General features: G+C 39.8%; 1 protein-coding gene across 9 annotated transcripts in view; it reads right to left on the bottom strand.

Moving 5' to 3' along the window:
- Positions 1-21,920, bottom strand: part of UNC79 (unc-79 homolog, NALCN channel complex subunit) — a 249,702-nt gene that overhangs the window by 132,124 nt on the left and 95,658 nt on the right. For all 9 annotated transcript variants that reach the window (XM_049706558.1, XM_049706562.1, XM_049706559.1 and 6 more), the window contains 6 exons: positions 20,520-20,608; positions 19,861-19,901; positions 17,438-17,466; positions 11,288-11,517; positions 8,770-8,941; positions 639-869 (listed from right to left, as the gene is read on the bottom strand). In XM_049706558.1, coding sequence (XP_049562515.1) covers positions 639-869; positions 8,770-8,941; positions 11,288-11,517; positions 17,438-17,466; positions 19,861-19,901; positions 20,520-20,608 — 792 coding nt within the window. The remainder of the gene's footprint in view (positions 1-638; positions 870-8,769; positions 8,942-11,287; positions 11,518-17,437; positions 17,467-19,860; positions 19,902-20,519; positions 20,609-21,920) is intronic.

Here is a 21,920-nt window from a genome sequence, read left to right as displayed (position 1 = left end):
TTTTTCTCTGGGCTTCCCTGGTGGCGCGGTGGTTCAGAGTCCGCCTGCCAATGCAGGGGACACGGGTTCGTGCCCCGGTCTGGGAGGATCCCACATGCCGCGGAGCGGCTGGGCCCGTGAGCCACGGCCGCTGAGCCTGCGCGTCCGGAGCCTGTGCTCCGCAACGGCAGAGGCCACAACAGTGAGAGGCCCGCGTACAGCAAAAAAAAAAAAAAAAAATTTTTCTCTGCCCATTTGGGCCTCCTCCATCCCCTTTAGTGTGTGTTGTGCAACTGCATTAACCAGACTTCCTTAGGAGATAACATTCCTTCTTAACCTCATCAAGGGTCACAACTCCTTAGAAGATAACTTCCCTTCTTGATCTTGTAAAGGGCCATGATGACCCATGACCCACTACGTGCTTTGTATGTGTAGATCTGGATTCTGTAAACTGTCAATAATACATCATTTGATGTAAAACCCTTTGTCTCAAAATTTTACATACCTGGGCTTTGACCTCTAATGGGCGGAACAGTCCTCAGAACTTTCTGAAAGACTCTCTCCTGGGTTATAATCCTCAGGTTGGCTCAAATAACATTTTCCATTTCTTTCTTAGATCGATTATTGATTATGTTTTTTCATCGACAGCCTCCACTTACCCTGGCAAATTCCATTGGTTTGGGAAGAAGGCACATGACCATGACATCAAAGCGAACATCACATACTGTCTTCAACCACTTGGTGACAAACTGAGGCTTCAGCTTTTCCACTAAACTTCCAACTTCATCATCCATCATATACGCTGTGGAGTGAAACCACTGAAACACCATGGCCACCAGCCTGGCCAAGCTTTCCGTAGGAGTGTTCTCACTGGGCGTGCAGAGGCTCACCTGGAAATAGGTAGATCAGACTCTCCTTCAGCCTCCTTACATAATTATTACATGTTTGGTAAAAGACGAAAACAAAAGAAAGATGCCCCGTATAATCCATTTGAAATAGGCAGAGTTTTTTTCAGGGGGTTTTTTGTTGTTGTTCTTTGAACCCTTTGAATGCCTATTTATTTATTTAAATTTTTGAACCACTTTAAGAATTACTGAAATATGATTTGTTTAAATTCTTATTAAAACTACATTTATGAGTAATTGAAATCTCCCCCCCTTGACAGGAGTGACATAATACCACTGTAGGGTAACTGCTTTACCTTGTCCTTCTCTTCTTGACATCTGCTGCAGCTTATTCACTTAACAAGAGGTAGAGGCCTTTTCTGGTTTTTGGTTTTGTTTTTGTTTTGTTTCATTTTTTAATGTAAAACTTGTCAATATTTGGCCAGGGAAACAAGTCTTTATAGCAATTGTATCTCTATCTTTTGGGCCAAAGTTTTTTTTGTTTGTTTGTTTTTTGTTTTCTGTTTTTTGGTTTTTCTTGAATTTTATTTTATTTATTTTTTTATACACCAGATTCTTATTAGTCATCCATTTTATACACATCAGTGTATACATGTCAATCCCAATCTCCCAATTCATCACACCACCACCCCCACCACTTTCGCCCCCTGGTGTCCATATATTTGTTCTCTACATTGTGTCTCTATTTCCACCCTGCAAACCGGTTCATCTGTACCATTTTTCTAGGTTCCACATATATGCGTTAATATATGATATTTGATTTTCTCTTTCTGACTTACTTCACTCTGTATGACAGTCTCTAGATCCATCCACGTCTCAACAAATGACCCAATATTGTTCCTTTTTATGGCTGAATAATATTCCATTGTATATATGTACCACATAATCTTTATCCATTCGTCTGTCAATGGGCATTTAGGTTGCTTCCATGACCTGGCTATTGTAAAGAGTGCTGCAATGAACATTGGGGTGCATGTGTCTTTTTGAACTATGGTTTTCTCAGGGTATATGCCCAGTAGTGGGATTGCTGGGTCGTATGGTAGTTCTATTTGTAGTTTTTTAAGGAAGCTCCATACTATTCTCCATAGCGGCTGCATCAATTTACATTCCCACCAACAGTGCAAGAGGGTTCCCTTTTCCCCACACCCTCTCCAGCATTTTTTGTTTGTACATTTTCTGATGATGCCCATTCTAATTGGTGTGAGGTGATACCTCATTGTAGTTTTGATTTGCATTTCTCTAATAATTAGTGATGTTAAGCAGCTTTTCATGTGCTTCTTCAGCATCTGTATGTCTTCTTTGGAGAAATGTCTATTTAGGTCTTCTGTCCATTTTTGGATTGGGTTGTTTGTTTTATTAATATTGAGCTGCATAAGCTGTTCATATATTTTGGAGATTAATCCTTTGTCCGTTGATTCATTTGCAAATATATTCTCCCATTCTAAAGGTTTTCTTTTTGTCTTGCTTATGGTTTCCTTTGCTGTGCAAAAGCTTTCAAGTTTCATTAGGTCCCATTTGTTTATTTTTGTTTTTATTTCCATTACTCTAGGAGGTGGATCAAAAAAGATGTTGCTGTGATTTATGTCAAAGAGTGTTCTTCCTATGTTTTCCTCTAAGAGTTTTATAGTGTCCGGTCTTACATTTAGGTCTCTAATCCATTTTGAGTTTATTTTTGTGTATGGTGTTAGGGAGTGTTCTAATTTCATTCTTTTACATGTAGCTGTCCACTTTTCCCAGCACCATGTATTGAAGAGGCTGTCTTTTCTCCATTGTATAGTCTTGCCTCCTTTATCAAAAATAAGGTGACCATATGTGTTTATCTCTGGGCTTATCTCTGGGCTTTCTATCCTGTTCCATTGATCTATATTTTTGTTTTTGTGCCCGTACCATATTGTCTTGATTACTGTAGCTTTGTAGTATAGTCTGAAGTCAGGGAGTCTGATTCCTCCAGCTCTGTTTTTTTCCCTCAAGACTGCTTTGGCTATTTGGGGTCTATTGTGCCTCCATACAAATTTTAAGATTTTTGGTTCTAGTTTCATAAAAAATGCCATTGGTAATTTGATAGGGATTGCATTGAATCTGTAGATTGCTTTGGGTAGTAGAGTCATTTTCACAATATTGATTCTTCTAATCCAAGAACATGGTATATCTCTCAATCTGTTGGTATCATCTTTAATTTCTTTCATCAGTGTCTTATAGCTTTCTGCATACAGGTCTTTTTGCTCCCTGGGTAGGTTTATTCCTAGGTATTTTTTTTGTTGTTGCAATGGTAAATGGGAGTGTTCCCTTAATTTCTCTTTCAGATTTTTCATTATTAGTGTATAGGAATGCAAGAGATTTCTGTGCATTAATTTTGTATCCTGCAACTTTACTGAATTCATTGATTAGCTCTAGTACTTTTCTGGTGGCATCTTTAGGGTTCTCTATGTATAGTATCATGTCATCTGCAAACCGTGACAGTTTTACTTCTTCTTTTCCAATTTGTATTCCTTTTATTTCTTTTTCTTCTCTGATTGCCATGGCTAGGACTTCAAAACTATATTGAATAATAGTGGTGAGAGTGGACACCCTTGTCTTGTTCCTGATCATAGAGGAAATGCTTTCAGTTTTTCACCATTGAGAATGATGTTTGCTGTGGGTTTGTTGTATACGGCCTTTATTATGGTGAGGTAGGTTCCCTCTATGCCCACTTTCTGGAGAGTTTTTATCATAAGCGGGTGTTGAATTTTGTCAAAAGCTTTTTCTGCATCTATTGAGACGATCATATGGTTTTTATTCTTCAATTTGTTAATATGGTTTATCACATTGATTGATTTGCGTATATTGAAGAATCGTTGCATCCCTGGGATAAATCCCACTTGATCATGGTGTGTGATCCTTTTAATGTGTTGCTGGATTCTGTTTGCTAGTATTTTGTTGAGGATTTTTGCATCTATATTCATCAGTGATATTGGTCTGTAATTTTCTTTTTTTGAGTATCTTTGTGTGGTTTTGATATCAGGGTGATGGTGGCCTCATAGAGTGAGTTTGGGAGTGTTCCTTCCTCCGCAATTGTTTGCAAGAGTTTGAGAAGGATGGATGGGTGTTAGCTCTTCTCTAAATGTTTGATAGAATTCGCCTGTGAAGCCATCTGGTCCTGGGCTTTTGTTTGTTGGAAGATTTTTAATCACAGTTTCAATTTCATTACTTGTGATTGGTCTGTTCATATTTTCTATTTCTTCCTGGTTCAGTCTTGGAAGGTTATACCTTTCTAAGAATTTGTCCATTTCTTCCACGTTGTCCATTTTATTGGCATACAGTTGCTTGTAGTAGTCTCTTAGGATGCTTCATATTTCTGCAGTGTCTGTTGTAACTTTCCTTTTTCATTTCTAATTATATTGCTATGAGTCCTCTCCCTCGTTTTCTTGATGAGTCTGGTTAATGGTTTATGAATTTTGTTTATCTTCTCAAAGAACCCGCTTTTACTTTTATTGATCTTTGCTATTGTTTTCTTTGTTTCTATTTCATTTATTTCCACTCTGATCTTTATGATTTCTTTCCTTCTGCTAACTTTGGGTTTTGTTTGTTCTTCTTTCTCTAGTTCCTTTACGTATAAGGTTAGATTGTTTGAGATTTTTCTTATTTCCTGAGGTAGGCTTGTATAGCTATATACTTCCCTCTTAGAACTGCTTTTGCCACATCCCGTAGGTTTTGGATCATCGTGTTTTCATTGTCATGTGTCTCTAGGTATTTTTTGATTTCCTCTTTGATTTCTTCAGTGATCTCTTGGTTATTTAGTAACATATTGTTTAGCTTCCATGTGTTTGTGTTTTTTACTTTTTTTTCCTGTAACTCATTTCTAATCTCATAGTGTTGTAGTCAGAAAAGATGCTTGATATGATTTCAATTTTCTTAAATTTACTGAGGCTTGATTTGTGACCCAAGATATGATCTATCCTGGAGAATGTTCTGTGCGCACTTGAGAAGAAAGTGTAATCTGCTGTTTTTGGATGGAATGTCCTATAAATGTCAATTAAATCTATCTGATCTATTGTGTCATTTAAAGCTTCTGTTTCCTTATTTATTTTCATTTTGGATGATCTGTCCATTGGTGTAAGTGAGGTGTTAAAGTCCCCCACTATTATTGTGTTACTGTCGATTTCCTGTGTTATAGCTGTTAGCAGTTGCCTTATGTATTGAGGTGCTCCTATGTTGGGTGCATATATATTTATAATTGTTATATCTTTTTCTTGGATTGATCCCTTGATCATTATGTAGTGTCCTTCCTTGTCTCTTGTAACATTCTTTATTTTAAAGTCTATTTTATCTGATATGAGTATTGCTACTCCAGCTTTCTTTTGGTTTCCATTTGCATGGAATATCTTTTTCCAACCCCTCACTTTCAGCCTGTATGTGTCCCTGGGTCTGAAGTGGGTCTGTTGTAGACAGCATATATATGGGTCTTGTTTTTGTATCCATTCAGCAAGCCTGTGTCTTTTGGTTGGAGCATTTAATCCATTCACATTTAAGGTAATTATCGATATGTATGTTCCTATGACCATTTTCTTAATTGTTTTGGGTTTGTTTTTGTAGGTCCTTTTCTTCTCTTGTGTTTCCCACTTAGAGAAGTTCCTTTAGCATTTGTTGTAGAGCTGGTTTTGTGGTGCTGAATTCTCTTAGCTTTTGCTTGTCTGTAAAGCTTTTGATTTCTCCATTGAATCTGAATGAGATCCTTGCCGGGTAGAGTAATCTTGGCTGTAGGGTCTTCCCTTTCAACACTTTAAGTATATCATGCCACTTCCTTCTGGCTTGTAGAGTTTCTGCTGAGAAATCAGCTGTTAACCTTATGGGAGTTCCCTTGTATGTTATTTGTCATTTTTCCCTTGCTGCTTTCAATAGTTTTTCTTTGTCTTTAATTTTTGTCAGTTTGATTACTATGTGTCTCCGCATGTTTCTCCTTGGGTTTATCCTGTGTGGGACTCTCTGTGTTTCGTGGACTTGGGTGGCTATTTCCTTTCCCATGTTTGGGAAGTTTTCGACTATAATCTCTTCAAATATTTTCTCGGGTCCTTTCTCTCTCTCTTCTCCTTCTGGGACCCCTATAATGCGAATGTTTTTGCATTGAATGTTGTCCCAGAGGTCTCTTAGGTTGTCTTCATTTCTTTTCATTCTTTTTTCTTTATTCTGTTGCGCAGCAGTGAATTCCACCATTCTCTCTTCCAGGTCACTTATCCGTTCTTCTGCCTCAGTTATTCTGCTATTGCTTCCTTCTACTGTAGTTTTCATTTCAGTTATTGTCTTGTTCATCCCTGTTTGATTGTTCTTTAGTTCTTCTAGATCTTTGTTAAACATTTCTTGCATCTTCTTGATCTTTGCCTCCATTGTTTTTCTGAGGTCCTGGATCATCTTCACTATCATTATTCTGAATTCTTTTTCTGAAAGGTTGCCTATCTCTACTTCATTTAGTTGTTTTTCTGGGGTTTTATCTTGTTCCTTCATCTGGTACATAGCCCTCTGCCTTTGCATCTTGCCTATCTTTCTGTGAATGTGGTTTTTGTTCCACAGGCTGCAGGATTGTAGTTCTTCTTGCTTCTGCTGTCTGCCCTCTGGTGGATGAGGCTATCTAAGAGGATTGTGAAAGCTTCCTGATGCGAGGCACTGGTGGTGGGTAGAGCTGACTGTTGCTCTGTTGGACAGAGCTCAGTAAAACTTTAATCCGTTTGACTGCTGATGGGTAGGGCTGCGTACCCTCCCTGTTGGTTGTTTGGCCTGAGGCAACCCCACACTGGAGTCTACCTGGGCTCTTTGGTGGGGTTAATGGCAGACTCTGGAAGGGCTCACGCCAAGGAGTACTTACCGGAACTTCTGCTGCCAGTGTCCTTGTCCCCATGGTGAGTCACAGCCACCGCCTGCCTCTGCAGGAGACCCTCCAACACTAGCAGGTAGGTCTGGTTCAGTCTCCCCTGGGGTCACTGCTCCTTCCCCTGGGTCCCGATGTGCACACTACTTTGTGTGTGCGCCCCAAGAGTGGAGTCTCTGTTTCCCCCAGTCCTGTTCAAGTCCTGCAATCAAATCCCACTAGCCTTCAAAGTCTGATTCTCTAGGAATTCCTCCTTCTGTTGCTGGACCCCCAGGTTGGGAAGCCTGACGTGGGGCTCAGAACCTTCACTCCAGTGGGTGGACTTCTGTGGTATAAGTGTTCTCCAGTCTGTGAGTCACCCACCCAGCAGTTATGGGATTTGATTTTACTGTGATTGATTGCGCCCCTCCTACCGTCTCAGTGTGGCTTCTCCTTTGTCTTTGGATGTGGGGTATCTTTTTTGGTGCGTTCCAGTGTCTTCCTCTCAATGACTGTCCAGCAGCTAGTTGTGATTCTGGTGTTCTCGCAAGAGGGAGTGAGAGCATGTCCTTCTACTCCACCATCTTGGTTCCGATCTGTCCAAAGTTTTAAATGTACACTTTCCTTCTGGCTATTAGGAATTGTATGTTAAGAAGTCCAAGACTGGCCTTCAGAAGAAGCTGAATCAGGCATTCTCTGCCCCTCAATCAGAGTTTGGGACTAGAGCTGTGTCCCAACCACCTTCTGCTACTAACTGGTTGTTAGCAGTGACTGTGGGCAAGTTGAACTGCCTCTCTGGGCTTCTCTGTCCTCATCAGAAAAGTGAAGGGGTAAAATAGGCAGTTTTTAAATTGATGGAGGACCACTTAGCCTGGAAACTGTGTTCTTCTCTACAGAGAGAGATGGACTGTAAGAATTTCCCCTCGAGATTGCACCTCCCTATAAGCTTTTCCCATATAAGAAATCTGTTACATAATCTGCACTAGATACTTTTAACAAGTTAAGTCTACAAAGTGAAATTTCATAAATATCTTCAGTAAAAAATAATCTATATATATTTCAGTTCTAAAATGATCAGATTTAGCCAAGAATTTCCTATCAGTAATAATTCTGAAACCTTAGAGCCCCCCCAGTTCACCATATTATAAATAGACTTTCCAAAACTGCTCATCACTTAGTAATTCAATCATTCGGAAATAATCTCTTATTAAGCACTGAAGTAGCGTTCAGGAATATAAGAAATAAGTAAAACGCTATCTTTGCCTTCAGGAGTTCACAATAATAGTCAGTATGTCATTAAATAATAAGTTCTAGCAGCAAGACATGCGAAATCAACAATTAAACTCCAATTTGGCAAAACAAAACAAAGCAAAACAAAACCAAAAAAATGTGTGAAAGCATAAAAGAGATGTATCACTTTGGAGACTTAGCCCATGTCTCCAACGGACAAAAACAAAAGTCTGCTTTTCTGCAGAACTGGCAAATTCAGCATGCTTGGAACTTTGGATCTGTATGTTTGATCTTTCCTGAATGAATACTGCAGTTGAATCAGTCAATAGCAATCAAATTCCTTGCATTGGTTTGGCTATAATTTTTCTGGCTGTATTGCAGACTTGCCATAAATACACAAAAAGCTCCACAGAGACTGAACTTTCAAGCAAACTTTCATGTCGATCGGATGAATGATCTGTAAATTATATTGAATCCAATATTTCACAATATACCCTAGCAACTTTCCCACTTGTTTATTGTCAAACTGTGCATTTCCAACAGTTTAGGGTCTGGCACGGTAGGTTTCAACACCTGGCTATTCATTAGAATCAACTAGGGAGCTTTTTAAAAAGGTCCCAAGATTCTGGGGTGGAATCTGGGCAATGGCATTTTTTAAAAGCCTTCCCAGGTAAATCCAATGTGCAGTCACTGTCCTAGAGTATAGAGTCCCTATGCTAAGTTTAATTTTTCACTATTTACTATTTACTTCTTTAAAAAGAACAGAAGAAATTCCTCATCAGCGCAATGTTGGAATGAAACATAAGAAAGCAGAGAAGAGTTAACTTCTTTTCTTACTAAGAACCATATCCCAAATTGACTGAGTAGCCGCTGGTCGTGTTTATCATCATCTTTGTTGTCAAAGTCAGCGTTATCCAGGGAATGGTGGGAGGAGGAGAGGCCCAGCTGCCGCCGGCGATTGAGCTCATGTTCCCGCTGCTCAGCATGGAACTCGGCTTCTTTCAACAAGCTGCCAAAGGGGAGAGATTTCAAGTGAGACTGCCAAAAAACACATTCGAGATTATGACCTATTCAGAGCAATTACTTCATGAGTACTCAAGCATTACTCATTGCTCTCCTTTAAATTAGAAGGAGCCTAATTTCCTTACTATTTTCTACTCCGTCCCCATTTCAAAGATGAACAAACTGAGGCACAAAGAGGCTACTTCCTCCAATCAATTAGAATCAAACAGAACTGATGCCTTCTGGCTTCTAGTTCACCAACCATCCCACTATATGTCAACGCTTCTCCTATATCTAATATGAAGCTGTGTGGACATCAAATGCATAATACAAGGAAAGACTGAGGAACTGGTACCCAGATGGAAAACTATTTAATATCTAGTATTCAAAGACCTGACAGTGAGCAACGAAGATTCCTTTTTCACTTGCTAAGCAAATGACAATTTAAAAACATAATACCCAATGTTGGCAAGGGTTTAGCAAAAACTATCAGTTTCATACAGTGATGTATGAAATTCACATACACTCTTGGAAAATCAGTTTGGTAATGTATCAAGCACCATTAAAATATTCAGACCCTTTGACCCAGTCAACCACATCTGGTCATCTACCCTAAGAAAAAAAATATACGAACAGCACTATACACAAAAATAGTTATCAGAGTTATTTTTAACAGTAAAAAAAAAAAAAGGAAGAAATTGAAATATCTACTGGTGGAGGAAAATAATCTAGATAAATATTATGTAGGCACTAAAAAGGATAAATGTGGAAACTACACAACATGGAAAAGAGCTAATGGTATAAAGTTACATCAAAAAGAATGTGGATACACTGTGATTACAGTTATATAAATAAAATATGCATTTGAATAAACCTAGAAGAACATGTGCAAAAGTGATGATGATGACAGCAGTATGGTTGATTTTTTTTTCTATTTCCAAACTTTCTGTAATGTTTTATTTAGCAAACATTTATTGCACTTCTACATGTATCAGCCACTGGGATAAGAGAAACAGAAGACTTAGTCCCTAGCTTTAAAACTTGCATTCTGGGGCTTCCCTGGTGGTGCAGTGGTTGAGAATCTGCCTGCTAATGCAGGGGACACGGGTTCGAGCCCTGGTCTGGGAGGATCCCACATGCCGCGGAGCAACTAGGCCCGTGAGCCACAAGTACTGAGCCTGCGCGTCTGGAGCCTGTGCTCCGCAACAAGAGAGGCCGCGATAGTGAGAGGCCCGCGCACCGCAATGAAGAGTGGCCCCCGCTTGCCACAACTAGAGAAAGCCCTCGCACAGAAACAAAGACCCAACACAGCAAAAATAAATAAATTAATTAATAAACTCCTACCCCCAACATCTAAAAAAAACTTGCATTCTAATATTTTTTCTTAATTTTTAAAAATCTTGCCTCAGTGAATATTATACAAAAAGAGAACAAATCTAGAGGTTATCACTTCTAAAGCTTCCTTTTTTGTGTGTGACAGAAGGAGAAAAAGCCAGAAGCCTGCAGGATCAGGCCCCTGCCTTACTCCACAGCCTTCTGGTTTACTCCAGTACCGAATTATCTAGAGCTCTCCCATCCTTCACTGCTATCAGTCAGGTCTGGGACAGCCTTATTCCCACCTCTCACTCTGACTGGCGCCTCCACTTCATTCCCCTAAGACCCCCTACTCTGTGTTGTCATTGTGCTCACCACACTGGATTGCAATTTCGTTCTTCTGTTTTTATAGTCCCTACATGGGTAACTTGAAAGCAGAGGTTACATTTTACTCTCTTCTGTCTTCCAAGTGTCTGATACATGCCTGGCACATAACTGGCATTAGATAAAAGTATTTGTTGAATGAATGAATTAAAACATCGTCACTGCAACATTGTGGAAGTTGAGCTGCCCAGCTGAGGGCACTTGAAGTTGAATTAAATTTGCACAACTCGGACTTCCCTGGTGGCGCACTAGTTAAGAATCCGCCTGCCAATGCAGGGGACATGGGTTCGAGCCCTGGTCCGGGAAAATCCCACATGCCACAGAGCCACTGAGCCCGTGTGCCACAACTACCGAGCCTGCGCTCTAGAGCCCGCGTGCCACAACTACTGACGCCCACGTGCCTAGAGCCCGTGCTCCGCAACAAGAGAAGCCACCGCAGTGAGAAGCCCGCACACCGCAACGAAGAGTAGCCCCTGCTCGCCACAACTAGAGAAAGCCCGCGTGCAGTAGCAAAGACCAGTGCAGCCAAAAATAAATAATAAATAAATAATTTTTAAAATAAAAATAAATAAATAAATTTGCACATCTCAATGTGAACAGGGTGGCTCAAAGCAAAGGCAGTGTTTTCAGGGTAAGTTTCTAATGAAGCTGTTACCTAATCACCGCCTCCACGGCGCAGACAAGTTCCTCGGCACCACATTCTCGAGTGTTGATGGGTGGAGGGGAGGTCTGATAGAGGTGGGTCTCCGAGGCAGCTCCCAGTTCGTTACTGTGATGATTTGAGTGGCATCTTTTGCAGTACCGAACAGGCCTGTTTCCGTGACGACCACAACACCCTGCTGAAAAGCAGGTGACAACAGCTCTTCTAACGTGGGAACTGCAGTTCTAGAAGAAAAAGAGTGAAATCAATTAAAAGTCACCACTGAGGTAAATCTGGCTACTAATTGGAACAAATGGAAACTTAAAGGGCCACTGGAAGTGGCAGCGCATTTCTGAAGTGCCACTAGTTTCCAAAATGCAGGTCATCTCTAACCAGTGAGATTTCAGCTATAGTTAAAAATAAAGGTGAGAAGTGGTTTCTATTAGTGTGAGTGGTAGAAACGTTCTAAATATGAGTGAAACTGTTGAAAAGTCCTCTGTAAAGTGACCTCAGCCATGGGGTATGGGGGTCTTCCTGGATTATTTCAAGTTAGCATTTCAAGAGTTTTCAGCAGAAATATGAAAAAAAATTAAAACTGTGGTCCAGAGAGAGTGCATCACAGCACATCAGAGTCGGAAACAAACAATTTTAACCCCTAAAATAAACTTTCAAAATTATTTTATCCACCACCTAAAGGGCCGATTTCCACTGCAGCTCATCTGTCCTTGGTGCGTTCAAGGACAGGCAGGGAGCTGTGCTGCACCGAGCTAATGACCCCAAAGCTGGCCTGTCCATCCCCACCGGCACTCTTTCTATCAAGACCTAAAGAATATGTCAGTGGACACCACAGGAACATCAAAATACAGCAAGAACCATTCACAGACTCAGCGGCTGACATCAACTAGAGGAAAGGAGTCAACAGATGAAGTGAGAAAGGTGGTGCAGTATAAGAGAGATTCTGAAGCTCAGGGGGGTTTATTATCAGAGCTGCCCTGACAAGAAGCAGGGGAGAAAGGCAGCGCCCACAGAATGCAATTTGAGGAGCAATCAGGAAATATCCCTGACCTCTGCACAAAACTGTGCCCAAGCCTTTTAGAGATGTCACCACCACATAACCAATGTCTTGTGTCAAGAGAGCATTTCAGTCTTTCAATAGAGCTTATTAAGATGGAACATACTGAAAAAGAATGAATATATGTATATGTATAACTGAATCACTTTGCTGTACATCTGAAACTAACACAACACTGTAAATCAACTATAATCCAATAAAATTTTTTAAAAGATGGAATATAATAGGGGAAATAATATCCTAAGCCATTATGAACTCAGGGCTTGAGGAAGACTGAAAACCTTCCATGACAGATATCTTGCGAAGTGCGGAGACAGAAGAAGGAAAAAGGCAAGTACAAGACCTATATCCAAACATTGACAAGGTACTGAATTGCCTATCGGAACAACCATTTCAAAGTCAGGCTTGTTCCACTTCGATTTTAGCACAAGGCTTTGGATACGAGTGCTAGGAAATCTCATTTTCTGAACAGGACCCAGGTCAATAAATCATAAAAGCAAGTTTAAATTTTTTATGATCTTTTTTCCCTTTTATTAACAAGTTTTTTTTTTTCCAAAAATAAACAAATTTATTTAAAAAAAAACAAAACTGTTCTTGTGAGGGTCAACAGTGACCTCATTGTTACTAAATCTAATGGTCAATTTTTAGTCTTCTTTTATTAGCAGCATTTGATGCAGACCATTCTTTCCTCTCTGATACACTTTCTTCCCTTAATTTCTAGAATACCATGCTAATTCTTCTCCTACGTGACTGGTTGTTCCTTTTCAGTCTCCTTTGCTGGTTCTTCCCTTCCCAGACCCTTCCCAGACTTAATGTTGAAGGAAGGGTACAGGTTTGGTCCTCGGTCCTCTTCCTTTTACTGCCTAAACTCACTCCCTTGATTATACATCTAGTTTCAAGGTTTTAAATATAATCTACATTCCATTGATTCCAAAATGTATATCTTCAACCCAGACTTCTCTTCTGAACTCTCTATGTATCTTCCACTACTTCGTTAACAAGTTTTAAAAAATTATTTGTTAAAATACAGTGTGCTTCCTCTGCATCTGAAGCCCAGGTCTTCTTCAGCATCCAAGTCAGCCCTGACTTCTCCAAGTGAGGTGTCTTTCCTGCTTTGTGCCTTTTCTTTCTCTTTCACTTACTAAATTTCATTCTGGAAGCACATGAATCCTTACTGGTTTGGGGCTTCTCCAAACCAAACCAAACCAAACCCAACCACATCACTAGCAGGGTGGGTTATATCGGAGTACATTGTTAGTGTTTATTTCTTCCTTTCAGTTATAGTTAGTCTTTGTTCCTCTGGGATTCCCACTGTTACATAAACAATAGGATGTGGATATGGGTTTAGTGGGTAGTTATTAGCTATAATAAAGTCCCAACGTTTAAGGCCTGCAATTTCCAATCCTATTTTCTGGTCACAAATTATTTACATTCTTCCCACATGCAAATTCCTGGCTGGAGGTCCAAGGTCTTCTTGTCTAAATTAAGTCCAGCTGTGGGTGAGGCTCTTTTGGTTTAGTTCCTCAGATATGCTTTCATGAGCCTTGAATCTGGATGGGCTGTGGCTGCTTCAACCAAGAGAGCACGGCAGAAGTGATACTCACAGGACTCCCAAGGCAAATTCTAAAAGGACATGCAGCTGCCAACTTGCTGTCTTAGAATATTCTCTCTTCAGAAGCTTCCTCATCAGGATACTCTTAGAACTGTGCCATGGTCAAGGCACATGGAGAGGCAATGTGTAAGTCTCTACTCTAAGCCCAGCCTTCAAGTCACCCCATCCCAGAGCCCAAACATACGATCTAGATGTCTCTAGGTAATTCCAGCCCCTAACTAGTCAAGTTAGTCTTCCCAGATGAGGCCCCAAACATCATCAAGCAGAGATAGGCTGTGGACTGTGTCCTGTCCGAATCCCTGACCCTCAGAATCTGTAAGCATAATTAAATAGTTGTTGTTTCATGCTGCTACATTTTGAGTGATTTCTTAGGTAGTATCTGGACATACTGTGTATGTTAGTATCTGGAATATCAACTAAAAGTCAACCTGCCTTATCCCCATGTGCCATCAATTCTAAATAATATCAGCAATAAAATACTTTGCCCCTAAATAACCTTTGGTTGGTCAAAGTTCTAAACAGTTGCTGTGGTTCCTACTAAGTTTTAATAATATATTTCCAAGCCACAATCAGTCCTAAACCCTGTGGACTCAGCTACATGCATTCATTTCAAAAGTAAATTAGAGAGATTTCCCTTAGGTTCAGATTCAGCTGGGCATGTTTTCAAAGGTTCGCTCTAGCCACTCTGTTTCACTGCTTTGAATTTTAAACATAAATAAATAATTCCAAGTGGTCTCACAGAACAGCAGAATTGAAATAAAGCATCTGTCTCTTGATCCTTATTTGATACAATTTTTTAATTTATTTTTTTACTGAAGTATAGCTGATTTACAATGTTGTATTTGATACAATCTTGATGTTTATCTCAAACCTACTATTCAAATGTAGGAATATGTGGTACTGAATATGTAGTACTGAAAGACACAAACTTTGCCCAAAGCAAGCTCAAACAATTCTGATCTATTAGGAACTTAAGGAAAGTTCTCCAAATTAACTTTCATATAAAACACAACATTTATTAAAGGATAAGTAATAAAAATGTGCTAATTTTAACCTTATTACTGAAAATAATTTTGTCATATAAAGGAGGGGAGTGTTAAAAAATGATCCACCCTGGGTGTCAAGTATGTTATGTATACCACCAGAGCCAGGAAATGCCAATTTAGAAATAAAACTGTTTCTCATCCTAGTCTCTCCAGCTTGTAAAAGATTCTCAAAGTAGGAAATAGCCTCGGAATAAAAATGAAATCAAAAGTATGCTGAATGACTATATGATCCCTTGTTAAAACTTCAGAAAGCTATATAAGGCGATGCCCAGTTGAGCCTTTCAGCTAGAACAGGGCTTCTAATAATGTTAAGGGCTGAAATGCCCAAAGTATAGAAGGCATTTCTATACTCAAAAAGAATTATAGATGTGCCTTTGAGGGCACTGAACCCCAATTAGATTCATTGAAAATCCACAAAGTTTTAAAGAGAGGCATACTAGCAAAAGTACCACCAGCAGACCAAACGGGACAGACACAGTTCAACACGAAAAGAGGACTATGGAACCCCAACTTCTACATACAGGAAGCAGACTGAGAGGGTTACTCAGCTGCAACATGGGCCATTTCTTATTATAAAGGAAAGATGTCTTAAAGAGTGGAGCAAAGATCCCAGGAAAGAAATGACTTAGGAAGCTATTCCCAGGAAGCAAAATCAGATCCTAATCAAGGCATATTTGCTATTCCTTAAAGACAGAGGAACTGTTGACATGTTCCTGGCTGGAGCTGCTATTGACTAGTAACAGCTACCTGCTTCCCCTTCCTCTTTCTGAACAGAGGTCTATTGCTGTTATCCAATCCCTGTCTCGCATTTTGTGTTGGGTATGTAACTTGCCTTTTTAGTTCACAGGTCTCTGGTTCAAGAAAATTCGTACCCGAGGGGTTTCATCAGTGACCAGACCAGATGCAGATCATAAGACAATGGACTTTAAGCCTGAAGCCATAAATGGGTAAGACTTTTGGAGGTCTTATAAGGTGCTGAGAGTATTTGGTACATGGAAAGAATGTAAGTAATGATGCCCAGAGGGTAGATTGTGGTACATTAAATATGACCACAAAATTCTTGCTGCTCCTTCTATAAAGAAGAGGAGTCTATTTCCCCACTCCTTGAAACTGAGCTGTCCTTTGGACTTGCTTTGGCCAATGGAATGCAGCAGAAGTGATGCTGTGTTAGAATAAAAGGTATAGGATACAAACTATGATTTAGAAATTAGTAATGAGTGTTCTTCTTTCTATAGTATAACGCTTGGAAACGCAGCATCGTAAATGTGATAAAACATAACATTTAACATTGTAAAAAAAGAAAAAAAAAGAAGTGATGCTGTGTGACTACTGAGCTTCAGGTTCAAAAGGCCTTGCAACCTCCTCTCTCATTTTCTCAGAACACTGATACCTTGTGAACAAATCCAGCCTAGCCTCCTGGAAGATGAGACACCTAATGGAAAGAGGGAGGGCCAGACACCCCTGTCATCCCAACCATTCCAGCCATCCCAGCTGAGGCCCCAGACATGGGAGTAAAGTCATCTGGGACCAACCAGTTGCCAGCAAACCCACTAACTGACTGCAAATATCAATACATGAGTGAGCCTAGAGGAGTTTATCAAGAGAACTACCCAGGCGAGCATAGGCAAAACTGCCGATCCACAGCATTGTGATCAAACAAATGTTTGTTGTTAAAAGCCAGTACATTTTAGGATGGTTTATTAGGTGGCAATAGATAACTGAAACAGCCCTGCAAAGGTATCCACTCATAAACAGCTCCCAAAAAGCGTAAATGACTTGTACATAGTCTCATAGCTAGGTGGGAATAGAGCCGACCAGAACCCAAGTATCACAACCAACTAGTGCAAAGTTCTTTGTATCACACCATACTACCTTCTCTTGTACTTTTCAACAACTGGAGCAAGAAAAGAAGATGGAAATGGCTTAGGGAAACTGTCATGAACAGTGGCTATTCAAAAGTGGAATCGTTAACTAGAGATATCATTCAACTTACATATAAATTAATATTTTCCATATATACTTGGTCTGGGTATGTTTCTGACACACATATATTGGACTATTTGCATTCCACTTCCAAACAATAAAGACTTTTAGCAAACACGATCATCCTTTACCAAAGTTAAGTTGCATGTATTGCATTGTCACTCAAACCTTTTTGTATTTAGACTTCTATCCCAGAGTTACACATATGCTTTTATTTCAGATTACTTTTCAGAAACACTGTGCATAGATGGGTAAGCAAAAGCAGAAATGTAAATAGAGACCATCCAGACACAGCAATCTTGCATGCTGAATTATTTCCTTTCCCCCTTCACAAATACAGTGACATGTACACACTGGGAAACCATGGTGCAGAAATGAGGCAGATGTCAATGAATGAATTTACATACAAACACAGCAAATCATGCCCCACCACACAGATGGTTTGCTCTTACCTTCTTCTGACATATAGCAGATATTTCAGCTGTAAGGGGAAGGTACACAAAATATCAACAAAGAAAGAGAGCCCGTTTTAAATAAGGGCAGCCACCAAGGTGAGCAAAAAACAAGCTTAGTAACACAACCTCCAGACTTGGCCAAAACAGCTTCTCCCTTCTCTCATAAACTGTCATCTAGTTATGTTTAATGAGGCTAAAAATACCTGTGGTATGTTTAATGAAGCTGCAAATATTTTCACCTATCCTTAGAAATAATTCAATCTTCTCAGACATGACGTAGAATTCAGATCAAATAACTTTAACCTCACCCCCTCATTTGACAGAGAACAAAATTGAGGGTTACATGGCTTCTTCAGAGTCACACAGGCCATCAATGGTACAGGCCAATCTGGAGCAAATGTCACTGGATTCCCTGTCTACTGTTTTTCCATTATGCTATGACACTGAGTTGATGTGATATGCTTAGAGTTTCACCATGGAGATGATTTGCTATATCAGAACTATAGAAAAAAACTTAATAACTTGGATGAATTAGACTCAAACTATCAACTTACATCAGTCTTTAACTAGTGCAAAACCAGCTGCAGGCTTATTTAAGAGAAAGCAATTTCAAACCCATGGATTGGCCAGCTGGAGTAAAGCTGTCAAATTACTTTAGTACTTCAGGATTGACTTTAATAAATGGATAAAAACTCTTTTTAGTGGGCATGCCAATTATTTCCATGAAAACTGATGCTTGGGTGTAATTGAAAATAATTTTTCCAAGAATCTGTTAACATTTCCCATGAAATAGTAAGTGCTCAAAAAATAGACTAAATGCCTATGTCACAATTTATTAAAAAGATCAAAGATAAATGTCTCCCAAACTGTGTCTGGAAATTATGAATTAGCGGATGGCAAATCAATGAAATTAACAACTCAGTTGTTAAAACTGATTTTGTATAATTAATGGTTATTTAACAGTTTGATATCTTGGAGTTTATCTTAACCTGAGGTTAATGGGTCACATCTCTGGATAAATAATGAAAAGTTATTATCAGTTTTCTTCCACAGATGAATATCATCTGCAGATCATGGCCAGAATTCAGCAACATATCTGAAATTTAAAACATAGTTTAGAACCTGACTATGGGTTTTACCTCGGAGCACTGGAAGTTCACTAATTTAAGGGGAAAAAAAGGTTACCTTTACCCATGTAAGCCCAAATCTTTTTACAGATATTCTTTTTTTTTTTTTTTTTTTTGCAGTACGCGGACCTCTCCCGTTGCGGAGCACAGGCTCCGGACACGCAGGCTCAGCGGCCATGGCTCACGGGCCCAGCCGCTCCGTGGCATGTGGGATCTTCCCGGACCGGGGCACGAACCCGTGTCCCCTGCATCAGCAGGCGGACTCTCAACCACTGCGCCACCAGGGAAGCCTCTACAGATATTCTTATATAAAATTTTTAAATGTCTCTTTAAAGGATATAGAGGCTGACATTATTGACCCATTTTACAGATGCAGAGCACTCACTAAACAATTTATTTCTTCAGGTTGAGATAACCTAATATTAAGAGTTAGACTACAAAGAAGGAGTGTAATTATCATCAGGCAAAGACCTTAAGTTTTGAAAAAAGTGTTTACCGAATTTAGTTAACATGAGGTTTTTACATTTCTTTTTAAGTGAGGCCTTTCATAAAAATTCTTTTATTATCTACCTCTGAAGTTATAGATCAAGTTCTTCCTGGGTGCCTGATCTGTGCTCAGTATGCCCCCAGCTTTTTCCGCTTTTCATCTTTCCTCTGCTAAGTATTTTTCCTGGTCATTTCATCCTGCAATTAGGTGGCTGGAATACCTGCTTCCCCATGTGTAGGGAAACACTCTGTCTGCAACCTGCCAACTTATCAGGCACAGCTTTCAGAACTCTAGCAAACTGCAAGCATTACAATCTCGTCTTTTCACTGAGATGGGTCAGATATATTTATCCCCATTTTACTGAAGGGGAAACTGACTCTCAGAGCGATTAAATAATTTTCCCTAAAAACACAGAGCTGGTAACCGTGGCAGGAGAAAGACCCATTATTTATGCTCTTCTCACTGATGTTCCTTATTTCCTTTCTGATGTGCACAGCAAACTTGCAGGCAACACCTGTTATATACACAGAAAACCCCTTAAGGCAGAATCCAGCTTTGGTCATACAGAATCCTAATTCCAACACCTACCTCTAATTGTGGTGGAGATGATACCTCTTCCCTCATTATTAAATGTGTGGGTATATTACAAGCAAGACACTGATATCATGCTTCATATCAGTGAATATGCACAGAAAGTAATACTTTGGTTGCTGTCTTTGTAAAATAAAACAGTACAAAAGGAGAAAAATCAACGGTGCCATTAGTCATGATTACTCATTATTCATCCCTTCTGAAGTAAGCCATACCTTGCGGCAGAAGAACGTCAATCAACCATTCACTGTGGTCCCTATAAAGAAAAACAGAATTCATTTTTGAACTTTGTTGCAATGTTACCCTTCCACATGAATGCTTATAAGCTGCATGCTATTGCTAAAAGGCTTTTACTATAAAGGATGTGTAATTAAGAGCACTATCATAATAAACTTTTTAAATGCCGAATGCATTCCAGCTAAATTATAAATTATAGGCATTTCATCATATTCAGTTATCTTTAAATGATACTTTCCAGATGCTAATTAAGTCAACCAAAATACAGCATGATTTGTACAAAGCTGAGTGTGATTCTGTGAAACGAACAAGCATAGAAAACCCATATGAATTTTATGTCATGTTTGAAAACCACAGCTTTCTTTTCTTTTGCTCTGCGGCCTTTTTCACAGGGTCACTTGAAGAGTGGAGCTGTTTTATTAAGTGGAATTGCTTTCTCTTGTCACATGGAGAGAAATACTGCAATTTTTCAGAGCTGAAATCTTTTCAAATGCAAGTTTGATATATATTAAATATCTGACAAACTAACCTTTAAAAAACAGAGAGGCTAGTGGAAAATGAAGGTAACAACCAATTTAAGTCGAAGTGATTATTCTTCTCTTCTCATTGTAGCCCTATTTCCTTTTCTTATACCTACCCTGCAATCCTCTGGCTGCATTCTTCACAGAGATACAATGGGGGTGGTTTATCACCCAAAGCTACAGACAGGGAGGGGTCTATACACATCTGAAACACATGAAAAGACAGAATGAACTCTCCTGTTTATCACGTTCCCTATATCAAGCGCACAAATGTTTCGATAATAGATTTTCGAAAGCAAAGCAGAATAAATATTTTCAGTAAAACCCATTCAACCTATAACTGTTTTCCCACGTTGGAGGTTTAAATGTGGCTGCTGTGGTTTTTCATTTCTCCTGTTATTTGCAATTCAAGTCACAAATAGTGTCAAGAAATCCACCCTCTGGACTTCCCTGGTGGTGCAGTGGTTAAGAATCTGCCTGCCAATGCAGAGGACACGAGTTCAAGCCCTGGTCTGGGAGGATCCCACATGCCGCGGAGCAACTAAGCCCGTGCACCACAACTACTGAGGCTGCACTCTAAAGCCCGTGAGCTGCAGATACTGAGCCACAACTACTGAAGCCTGTGCACCTAGAGCCCTTGCTCCACAACAAGAGAAGCCACCGCAATGAGAAGCCTGCGCACCGCAATGAAGAGTAGCCCCCACTCGCCACAACTAGAGAAAGCCCGCGCACAGCAACGAAGACCCAATGCAGCCAAAAATTAATTAATTAATTTTTTTAAAAAAAGAAATCCACCCTCATTCTATAAAGATAAAAAATCATCTTGTGGGTTTCCCTGGTGGCTCAATGGTTAAGAATCCACCTGCCAATGCAGGGGACACAGGTTCGTGCCCTGGCCCGGGAAGATCCCACATGCTGCGGAGCAACTAAGCCCGTGCTCCACAACTACTGAGCCTGCCCTGTAGAGCCCACGAGCCACAACTACTGAGCCCATGTGCCACAACTACTGAAGCCTGTGCGCCTAGAGCCCATGCTCCGCAACGAGAAGCCACGACAATGAGAAGCCCGCGCACCGCAACAAAGAGTAGCCCCGGCTCACCGCAACTAGAGAAAGCCCATGTGCAGCAACGAAGACCCAAAACAAAAACAAAAACAACAACAAAAAATCATCCTGTTCTGTGGCTGTTCAAATTGCTTCTGTATTACTCATATAGTAACTCCTTCTTTAATGCAGTAAACACAGTAATCTCTCTTTGGGAAAAGGAAAATGTATTATTAAGATTTAAAAATCATAACTGTTACCGAAATGCTGGCAGTAGAGAATTTTGCTTCTCAAGATAGACCTCATTCAGAAAACTTAGCATTAAATCTAACATTGAGTGATTCACTTTTCTTACTCTGGAATAAGTTCTATATATCCAACTTTCAACTTCAGGTAGTTTTTTTTCTTCCACATATGAACTGTAGTTTGTTTAACCCTGTAGTGCTCTGTTCAATTTTGAGTTATTTATGCCTGT

Source organism: Orcinus orca, chromosome 2 (genome assembly GCF_937001465.1).
Source record: "Orcinus orca chromosome 2, mOrcOrc1.1, whole genome shotgun sequence".
In the NCBI taxonomy this organism is placed as follows: Eukaryota; Metazoa; Chordata; class Mammalia; order Artiodactyla; family Delphinidae; genus Orcinus; species Orcinus orca.
The sequence above is the reverse complement of the archived record's forward strand: the minus strand, read 5'-3'. Positions and strand labels throughout refer to the sequence as shown.